A 10958-nucleotide genomic window follows, 5' to 3' on the forward strand; every position below is an offset into this window, starting at 1 on the left:
CTGGGAATCCTTGTTTAATAGGGAGCGGCATATAAACATGTGTTCTTGAGAGTTAATTGACATCTTGGAATTTGCGTTGAAATTCGCATAGGAAACGTTTTGTGCTATTAGAAACCGGGTCCCCTGTGGTTCTCACAGCAGCTGCACTAAGCTAATAAAACAAAATGGTGAGATGGCTCTAGTGTTAAAAATTGTAAAAATTAATATAGCGAGCCTTTTTTATTTTTTTAAGAAAGAGCAAGGGAGAGAGAAACATCCATTAGCTGCCACATGCACACTCCCTACTGGGGATCGAGCCAGCAACCGGGCATGTGCCCTCACGGGGGAATCAAATTGGTGACCTCTTGGTGCATGGAACTGTGCTCAGCCAACTGAGCCCCTTCGGCCAGGCCCAAAGGGTGCTACTTCCCGTGTGTCCGTCCCATGGTGAGCAGTTCATCTAAATAAAGATGATAGGCCGGCTGGTGTGGGTCAGGAGATGAGCATTGACCTATGAACCAGGAGGTCAGGGTTCGATTCCTGGTCAGGGCACAGGCCCACGGTGCAGGCTCGACCTCCAGTGTGGGGTGTGCAGGAGGCAGCCGATCCATGATTCTCTCTCATCATGGATGTTTCCATCGCTCTCTCCCTCTCTCTAAAATCAGTACAAATATATTATATATATTAAAAAAAAACAAGATGGGGATGGCATCTGCAACCTTTCAGGTGTCATATGCGAGAGAGGAGGCCTGGGGAAGCCCCTCCCTAGGGCCAGTGAATCCCTTGGACTCTATGTCCACTGGCCCTGTGTGTGCTGTATGTGACGTGTTCACCCACATGTCATGTTCACATCCCTGGGCTCATGGATGGCTATCCCAGGACCGTTATCTTCTAGTTGAAGATCAGGGCATGGCTCCTCTTCTTTCTCCGCTGCCCACCCCAACATGCCAACGACACAGCCGAATGTCAGCCACGTCGTAGAAGCTGCCACACTCCTGACTTGTGCATCTCCTTATATAAAAGAACAAACACTCACCCGGCTGCCACGTGGCTGTGGTAGAGCATCGACCTATGAACCAGGAGGTCACAGTTCAATTCCTGGTTGGGGCACATGCCCCGGTTGCCGGCTCGGTCCCCAGCATCCCCAGTGCGGGGTGTGCAGGAGGCAGCTGAACAATGATTCTCGTCACTGATGTTTCCATCCCTCTCCCTCTCCTTTCCTCTCTGAAATCAATAAAAATATATCAAATCACACACACACACACACACACACAAACAGATGTCTGGGGAACGAATTTGTTTCCCCAGTTTGCGAGCCCAGTGCCCCGCGGAGAAACCGTCGAGATCATGGAAAACCAGAGCCAGCATCCCGGCCCACCTTCTCCCAGCCCATGACCAGCTGACAGTGCCAGCCCGTTTCGGAAAATGAGCGTGAAACTCCGGGCACCGTGGCAGGCGATGATCGTCAGGGGGAGCCGCCTCTTGGTGACGGGGCCGGGCAGTGCGTGTGCTGGCGGATGAAGCCGCCTTCCTAATAGACGCTTTCTGCTCGGATGCAGGCCCGAGGACGATGACTCAGCCGGCATCTGTTACTGGTTATTCCAGATGCTGGGCTCTGCGCTCCACTCCCACCCCCAGAGGAGGGCGGGGGGCGGGAGTGAGCCTGGTTTATATTTTTGTTGTGGTTAATCCCCTCACCTGAGGATATTTCCCCATTGATTTTTAGAGTGGAAAAAGAGGGGGAGAGACAGAGAGACAGAAACAGCAATGTGAGAGAGACACATGTGCTCTGGCCAGGGCCAGGGATCGAGCCTGCAACCGAGGTACATGCTCTTGTCCAGAATGGGACCCGTGACCCTTCAGTCTGCAGGCTGATGCTCTATCCATTGTGCCACACCGGCCAGGGCGAACCCGGTTGATATAGGAAACCAGCCGGTACGCGGTGTGGTTGGAGGGCTGAGTTCATGACCGAGACGAGGAAGGGAAAGACAAGATGATCTGACAGACTTACTCTTGGCAGAAATGTCACTGAATGTTTTAAGGGGTTTGGGTATTTTTCCGATTGTAGGGAGAACTGTCACGGAGTCAACCATGGTCTGTCACCAAGTCGGAACAGGGGCGAGGCACCCTCATGTCTAAGGAACAGAATCGCCTTTTCTGGGCAAAGCCACACGAGGCTCAAAACAGGGCCCTTCTGTCCTCTGATGGCATTTTTTTAAAAAAATATTTGTATTGATTTCAGACTGGAAGGGAGAAGGAGAAACATCAATGATGAGAGAGAATCAGCTGCCTCCTGCACACCCCCTACTGGAGATCAAACCCGAAACCCAGGCATGCGCCCCAACTGGGAATCGAACCATGACCTCCTGGTTCATGGGCCGAAGCTCAATCCCTGAGCCACACTGACAGGGTTGGAAGCTTCTTGAATCTGGGTCCAGAGGCTCTTTACTGAATAGAACTCTTGCTAGGAAGCAAGTCCACACTTCGTATGAGAGCTGCCCAGGGGCACGAGGCAAGCAGATCCACTTGCAAGGGGTCACCAGGGCCCCGGCTTGCACTTACGGGGCGGGGCGCACGCTGTCGTCACAGCTGATGTGTGTAGGCCCAGGACCCGGAGCACAAGCGGAATTTTCCTCCCAGCGGCGGAGGCCGGGTAATTTTCCAGACTAATTTAAACCAGAGGACGGCTCCTGTAAAGTGCAGTGATTCAAGCCCCTGGGCAGAGGCAGGAGCCCCAGGCTCGGTGGCTGTTGCCTAACTCGGGTTAGCCCTCAATGGTAATCCTGCTTCCTGGTCCTGGGGTCTACCCAAGAACCCTGCTCGGCTTCCAGAGCATCCTGGCGGCTCCCAGAGCATCCTGGCGGCTCCCAGAGCATCCTAGCGGTTTCTAGAGCATCCTAGCGGTTTCTAGAGCATCCTGGCGTAGGGCCGGCCACACCCGAGGGGGGGCTGCAGATGTGATTCTCACGCACAGACCTTCCGGACTTGCTCTTTCATGAACCCACTGTCCTGCCTCTCGTGATCTAACCCGCTGTCTGGGAGGTCGCTGGGGACCCCAAGGACACGAGGCGAAGCAGAGAAAGGGAAGGGGAGGAGCCTCAGACATGCAAACGGGGTTCAGGAAGTGTCCTCTCTTAGACAGGCAGCTCACTTATTCAGACCATTTCACGAAGCGACCAATGGGTCTCTCAGGATTTTAAAGCTTAAAGGGCTGGTCATAACGTGAGGAAAAGTCCTGGATAAAATGGAAGGATTTGACTTTGAGGTAAAAAGCAAAAGGAGGAAAAAGTAAAAAAACAAACAAAACATGTTCCTCCCCGCTCTCTCTAACCTCGTGCTTTGCGCCCTGCAGAGCAGGGGAGGCGGCCCTCTGGGCTTCCAGGCCTCAGGGCCACAGAGCAGGGGCACAGACCCGCTGGGTCAGGACTTGAGCGCAAGACGCGGACAGACACACAGAGGCTCCCGTGGACGGCACTAAGTTTCCTCCGAGTCTAAGCCCCTGAGAATGGAGTCGTGGGTCCATAGACGACGGTGGGCAGGGCAGGCCCTGGGGTCAGAGAGGACCAGCTGGAATCCGGGCCGCCCCGCCCTTCAGCAGCTGGTGACCTTGGACAGTCAGGACTCCCTGCACCTCAGCTCCCTCGCCTGCACATGAAAAGCGGCGACACCTCTCTACCATGAGCGCGGCCGACACAAACACTAGTGACAGAACGCCGGCAAGAGGTTCACTCTTCAACCAAAATCAAGAAAAGGAAGACGAGTTGGAAATGGCAAGTTTAATGAGCCCATTTCACTCACGGCCATGTACCCTGTCTGCAAAAAATCATCAGTACTTTTCTGAATGCTCTTATGCCTGAAGTGAAACTCGTTCACAAAATAAAAGCATACGTGATCCAGTGTCTAACACCAGCGATTCAGAGAAATCAGCCCTGTTTATTTTTCCCAACAAAGAGGAGAAAAAAAAACATGGTTCGATAATTCAGTGTTTCGGTCGCTGGCAAAAACCGTCCGCACCGTTCAGAGCCGAGCTCCCGGCTGCGGGCACCCCCACAGCCGCCCAGGGAGAGCCGGCACGGGAGGTCACAGGAGTCGGAGCCAGGCGCCCGGCACGATGTGCCTAAAAAAAGCTTTGGGAAAACGCAGACCCTCACAGGGAGGCATACACTCCTGCTGCCGCTGGTTCCGTTCCTTTCCATGATTAGTTTTTGGTTGTGAAGTAAACGTTTTTGCTGTGAGGGAGGAGCTGTGGGACTTTTAGGTGGAAGCCAGCAAGCCACTGGCTAGTCCACACGCCTTCCCTCCCCCAAATCCTCTCATGATTTCTGTTCTGGTTCCGAAAGTAAAGAGAACGATTTCAAGTATTCAATTCCTATCAAAAATTGGTATCAAAAGTAATAAAGGACCTAATTTCTTTGTAATTCCACGTTTTAAAAAATAACTTAAGAAGCACGAGTCCGCCCTTTACTGTGCAAACCCCGCAGCGCGTCTAGAGCTGCTGCAGGCAGCGCGGCGAGGAGTCGGCGTTCAGCACCTCGATCATGGACCGCAGCGTGGGGAACGTCTCCGACACGGAGGGCAGGGTCTTGTAAGCAGGCGAAATGCTGAAGGAAAAACACAGGAGGGGTGTGAGCGGGACATGAGCCACGAGAGCTGGCTGTCTGGTTACACAAATAATAAAGACGTTTGTAACTTCCTTCACAGCGTCTGTATTCACTATTGTCACCCACACACTCGCCCTTGAGGGGGCCTTACAGGACCGCAGACCACCGCCCTGCACGCTCCCTGTGAGAGAGGAACACGGGGAATCGAGCGAGTCCCAGCCCCTCTGAGGCAGCAGCCCTGGGAGTGACGGCCCCTCCTCTCCTGTCAGCTCGGCACCCGCTGCGGATCCCGCGAGGACTGACCTTTTCAAGTTCATCCAGCTTTTGGCTACTTTGCTGAAGGCCTCGGAACCAGGGGCTGTCATGGCTTCAAAGTCCACCAGCTGAGAGAGAAGGAGCGTGAGGGAGGGGGCGAGACGTGAGGCGCAGCTCTGCCGGGACACCTGGTCCCCTCATGGGTCGTCACAACCCACAGCCCGGCTGGAGTGGCCAATCCCCGGGGCCACCGCCTACCTTGCCCTTGGGAATCTTCCCGGCCACTTCCTTGCCGCTGGCCATCAGCGCCCCCACGATCACCGAGTACGCGATCACACTGTTTAAACGAAGCACAGGTCAGTCCCCAGCTCCCCGGGCTCCCATCGTGAGAGATGACATTTTCTTTTAAGAATCCTCTGAACAGTAAACGTAAGATTGCTTTCATTTGGTTTAAAAGGTACCGACTAATTTACTTCTACAAAAGGATCTACGATGTAAAATGCAAGGGTCAATGTGACCGAGAATATCTTTTTCTGAGGAATAAAAGCCTTCTTTTAATTAGGACGCTTCTTCCCACTTAGGTTTTCGATTCCTGGGGACAATGAGTTAGAAAATATGTTTATATTTAACAGCTTCATGTGGCTTGGCTGTCACATGCGTATCGACAATATTCTTGGTAGATCCAGATTAATCCTATTGCTTAAGCATTAAAAACTGGCCTTCAGAGAAGAATAACAGAACACGCTCTCCAGTGCTACCAGCGGGTTTGAAAAGCGATACGTTGTGTCCGTCTCCTTCCTGGCACCGAACACATTCCCTTCTGATTCTCGCATCTTTGTGACGCCCGAGCGTGTGCCTGCGCCAGCCAACCCAGGTGGCCCAGGACGCAGATAACTAAGCGGGGTGAGCGGGCCCCTGGGACAGGAGTCGCCTGGGGCTCCCCTACCAGGGAGGACCTCACAGAGGGCACGGCAGGCGCAGGAAGCGGCAGGGCCTGGGCTGGCACAGCAGGAGGGGGGACTTGAGGATGCGAGGAAAGGTGGGAGGCGGTGGGGGCAGGACCCTCAGAGGTTCCGCAGGGCAGAGAGGGAGGGAGGGGACGAAGCAGGAAGGGGCCTGGCCCGGGCACCCTACAGACAGGTGCCAACAGCACATGCCAGCGACATGCACGCAGCACTGGGCACCTACAGACACGTCCCCTGTTACTGACATCTAAACCCCTGAAGGGTTCATGAGCCAGAGTTTATTCACATGGTAAAAGCAGTACAGAATGGTGGGTGGCTCAAAGGTATAAAACATTAGGGCTACAGGTCAATTAATGGCCAAAATTTGGGGGAGAGAGACGAGGGTGGGGTAACAGTGTGGGTGAATATGAAAATTAAGGTAGAAGGAGCACGAAGCCTGCACACAGTAGGCCTTCAATACACCTTCATGGAACGAATGAGCCCGAGCCATAGCACTCCAGCACACACATCAGGACTCTCGCGTATTTATTTTGGATGATGTGGTAGATCAAGGACATAATGTGGGGGTGGACTTTGAAAAAACCAAAAGGCAGGCTTCTGGTCTTTGATTGGGTTACTTCTGTACCCACACCCACAGAAGGAAGTGTAAGCAAAAAAAGAACATGTTTTCCATGTAAAACCTTTTAAAGTATAGGACAGCACTCACCTGGATCCTCGAGAGAGTGGCATTAAATTATAAAAGTAATAAACTAAGGATAAGATTAAGTTGCAAACAGCATCAGCCTCCTAGGAAAAAAAGACACATGCCCGTGAGCTTACCCACCAATGACAGACCGAGTCTTTATCAGAACACACTGGGAGCAGGGTCATCTCACTCCTCCCAGCAGCTGCTCCCACTCCTGACACCTGGTGTCCCCATAGGCCACTCCTCCCAGCAGCTGCTCCCACTCCTCACACCTGGTGTCCCCGTAGGCCACTCCTCCCAGCAGCCTACCCCCACTCCTGACACCTGGTGTCCCCGTAGGCCACACCTCCCAGCAGCCTACCCCCACTCCTCACACCTGGTGTCCCCTTAGGCCACTCCTCCCAGCAGCTGCTCCCACTCCTCACACCTGGTGCTCTCCTGTAGTTTTGCTAACAGAAGGGTGCACAGTCCAGTCTAGAGCCTACCTTCCCAGCTGTTTTAACAACTGCAAACGTTTCTGATAAGCATACAAATCTCTACCTCCTTTAATGCTATTTGCAAGGTCAGAATATACATTGAGATGAAAATAAAGCACTTATTAGTATCGATTATGCTCTTGACAAGCCTCCCTACCTCAAAAGATTCTGGTAAGCCCCCCTCTGCAGAGATTTAGGTGGTAAATAGGCTTAATTATGTATAAAACTTAGATGCTTAATCATAAGAAGTAACTGATTAAAACTGCGAGAGAAAGAAGGTGCCTTTGCGGGGCCACGGGCACCCGTTCCAGGACGTGGATGGAGTCCTCAGACTCTCGGCCCAGGGACAGCGCAGACATCCAGGGGACAGGCCAGATCCTGCCTCCGGGGAGCCCCTCTTGCGTTGGGGTGGGCAATGGAGGGACAAGGTCACAGACCAGAAAAGATCACTTTCATCAGGGACCACATTTTTCATTTCAATCGTGACAAAGCCCAAATGTATGATAATATAGTAAATATACATTCATTTCCCCCTCCCCAGTGACTGCAGTTAGTAAATATGGGGACCGTCTTGATAAGAACATCTAAAATGCGTACAGGACCATGAAAGCTGGTTTCAAGCATAAAATGCGTAATCCCAATGAGGGGGCAGAGGCTTAACGTTCAGAGAACCGCGGGCAGCATGGACGGAGGGAAACACACACCCACCCCAAACTCTGACGACAGAATGAGCACTTTCCCCTTTGCTGTCAGGTCTTTATAGAGGGCGTCGATTTCCGCGTGATATAATTGTGTTCTTTCTTCTGTGGTCTGAGTTTCCACAGAAAATAGTATATTGCCGACCCTAAAAATACAAGAACGCGAGTCAGAGGCATGGGCACTAGAACCCAGAGCCAAACAGAGAGTCAGAAAGGAAGCAGATGGCACGCTGACGTGGCACAGGCCACGCAGAGAGCGGACCCGCCTTTCTGACCACACGGGTGAGGGATGGGCCACGGGATGCTGTTTTCTCACAATCCGGAAGCTGCTGGGTCTACCCATATGAACTTACTCTAGGAGCTTAAGCGAATACAGGGGGAAACGGCTACTCGGGGCAGAGAGTGGGTTTAAACGCCCAGAAACGCCCACCCTGGTGTGACCAGGGCGCAGGGCCTCAGAAGCCTCTGGGACACCAGTTTCCTCTCCTTGCCTTAAGCCTCTGCTGCTGGCGCAGCTCCAGGCCAGGCCTGGGAGGATGTCATTTGATGCAGCAGGTGTTTGAGGGAGGGGGCAGAGTGAGGCATGAACTACTAGGATCTGAGACTGCTATTCCAGGGACCCGAGGCCGCGGGTGAAGTCTGGAGTTTAGAATCTATATATATAAAAGGCTGAGCGGCCAGCTGACCGGCGGACGGGTATGACGTGCACTGAGCACCAGGGGGCAGATGTTCAATGCAGGAGCCGCTGAGGGACAGCAACTTTGCAGAGTTAGGGAATGTCCGGCCCGTCTCGCCCAGTTCCGCCTGGTCAGCCACCTTTTAATTAATTTCCTTTCAGTGTGCTCAAGTCTGTGCACCAGGCCTCCAGTAGTTAATAAAAATGCCCCTTCGGGGCTACTGAGAGTGAAAAAATAGGACACCCCCTAAATGATCAATAACAAAAAAAAGTGGTGGGGGAAATGACAACTCCCATAAAACGGAGCACTAAGCAATTATTACACATGCTCAGGACATGGGACATGCTATGAAGCAATGGTGAGGACAGTAAAGCAATATGCACAACATAATCACCTTCGAAAGAAAAGAACTTCAGGGTTTGTATTTGTTAATCTGGGCTTATCTGTGTATTCTACTTTTTAATTATCTGTGTATTCTACATGTTGTGCACCAGGCGCTGTTCTCGTAATACATTAACACCTGCATTAGAAGAACCTGCAATGGCCTTCCGTCTGCCAGTCTCTCACTCTGCTCGTCTTATTAGTGAAAACCTTCCCCACAAAGAACTTCCAGAACCCATAGGGGCACTGCCACCTGAGACATCACCCTCAGCACCGAGAAGGGTGTCACACCAGCACAGTGAGGAGTCACCTGCCGTGTTAACACTATGGCTGTCATGTGAAGAAATGACTGGTGGTGGCCACACGTGGCCTTGTTTCGCGTCAGGGGACAGGGACAGCCCTGCTGCGGAGTCTCCGTGGCAACCGGCACAGAGCACAGCCCACTCTGCACCGGCGTCGGCCCCACCTGGCCGAGCACCTACTTGTCGCCGGTGATGGTGATGGTGAAGCCATCGTACTCCTTCCCTTGGTCCTTGAGGCTGGGGACCTTGGTGTTCACCGTGAACCCATCCTTCGTCTTAGTATTGAACTGCTTTCGGGGGAAAGAAAGTTCACGTTACTCGTGTTCAAGTCACTGTCAACCCCCACCCACCGCTGTGCGGGGGGGACTCGACGCCCGTGCTCCCAGGAGGTCACCGAGGTCCCGGACACACAGACCAGCCAGCAGTGACGGAGCACAGGCCCCAGCATGAACTCCGGGCCCAGCTCGCACCCCGCAGGGCCCCCACGAGGCCGCAGAGAACCGCGGCACCGCAGGCTCCCGGCTCTGGGACCGGCCGGGGTGCCCTCACTCCTGGAGCTGCTTTGGGTTTTGGTGGCTTCTATGCTCGTCATCGGCTGCAATTCTAAGTCTGACCAGAAGAGCTGCACCGACACCCGAACTCAGAGCAACACCGTGCCCCGCTGCGCGCCTCCCGAGCGCGTCTGATTGTTCTGGAAAGTGTTCCCTGTGACATTGGCAACTGGGAACTTGGACCCACACCGACTCCGCAGATCACATGGGACCGGCCGGGGTGCCCTCACTCCTGGAGCTGCTTTGGGTTTTGGTGGCTTCTATGCTCGTCATCGGCTGCAATTCTAAGTCTGACCAGAAGAGCTGCACCGACACCCGAACTCAGAGCAACACCGTGCCCCGCTGCGCCGGGACTGGCCGGGGCGCCCTCACTCCTGGAGCTGCTTTGGGTTTGGGTGGCTTCTATGTTCGTCATCGGCTGCACTCTGAGTCTGAGCGGAAGAGCTGCACCGACACCCGAACTCAGAGCAACACCGTGCCCCGCTGCGCGCCTCCCGAGCGCGTCTGATTGTTCTGGAAAGTGTTCCCTGTGACATTGGCAACTGGGAACTTGGACCCACACCGACTCCGCAGATCACGGGCCAGGATGCTCCAGGGATCCCGCCAGCTGCTCCCTCTCGGGTGCACTGAGCCTGTGCCCAGCACGCTTCCTCTTTAAGCCGACACAAGTCTGACATGTCAAAGCCTCCCTAAGCTGACTGTGTGTTCTGCCTAGAACCCCCCTGGGAACTAGAGGTTACAGGCAGAGGCGGCCAGTGTTCTGAGTGGTGCATCCCAGCAGCCCTGGTGGAGCCGTTCCGCCCTCTGGGGGGCATCTGGGGAATTCACGGGGCGTTTGGTGGCCACAGCGATGAGGTGGGTGGGAGCCAAGACTACCCAATGCCCCTCTGGACTTTCCTGTAGAGGAGAACCTAGTTGTAACTTAGGAATGACCGATGCCTGGGACTCCTGTTACGCTTACGCACTAAATGTTTGTTACAGTTTTAATATGCACGGAATTTTCCAGGATTGCCAGCAGCACATAAACTGAGGAAGCGGTGTACCATGTACTGTCTGGAACTTTCCGGAGCGTGGTTCACCGTTTCAGAGAACCTTGTCACCCGTGGCAGCGTCGCTCATGAGACGCGAGTCACCACATGCGTGAAGCAGGATTCACCTGCGTGTATTTTTAAGGTTCCTTCTGCCCCCCACACTGACTGCTTCCTCACAGACTTGCTTCTGTGCCTGAGTGCGACGCCCGAGTTTCCCTTTATTTTGGTTACTACGCAGCGTGGGTATGCGAAGGTTTTCGGGCAGCGCACTTTATGAACCTGATGACACTGGCAACGTAATATTAATGAACATGGCGTTTAGCGACTCCAAGAAGGCTGCAGCTTTACTGTTCCCTG

General features: G+C 53.7%; 1 protein-coding gene across 1 annotated transcript in view; it reads right to left on the reverse strand.

Moving 5' to 3' along the window:
- Positions 1 to 3740: 3740 nt before the first annotated feature.
- The window catches only part of TTC13 (tetratricopeptide repeat domain 13), a 42731-nt gene continuing 35513 nt past the window's right edge, over positions 3741 to 10958 (reverse strand). Inside the window, exons 18-23 of the mRNA XM_015560005.1 lie at positions 9200 to 9317; positions 7670 to 7805; positions 6507 to 6586; positions 5094 to 5172; positions 4884 to 4963; positions 3741 to 4580 (exon numbers count right to left, since the gene is read on the reverse strand). Of these exons, the coding sequence (XP_015415491.1) occupies positions 4466 to 4580; positions 4884 to 4963; positions 5094 to 5172; positions 6507 to 6586; positions 7670 to 7805; positions 9200 to 9317 (608 nt within the window). The 3' untranslated portion in view covers positions 3741 to 4465. The remainder of the gene's footprint in view (positions 4581 to 4883; positions 4964 to 5093; positions 5173 to 6506; positions 6587 to 7669; positions 7806 to 9199; positions 9318 to 10958) is intronic.

This window comes from Myotis davidii, unplaced genomic scaffold (assembly GCF_000327345.1).
Source record: "Myotis davidii unplaced genomic scaffold, ASM32734v1 scaffold875, whole genome shotgun sequence".
In the NCBI taxonomy this organism is placed as follows: Eukaryota; Metazoa; Chordata; class Mammalia; order Chiroptera; family Vespertilionidae; genus Myotis; species Myotis davidii.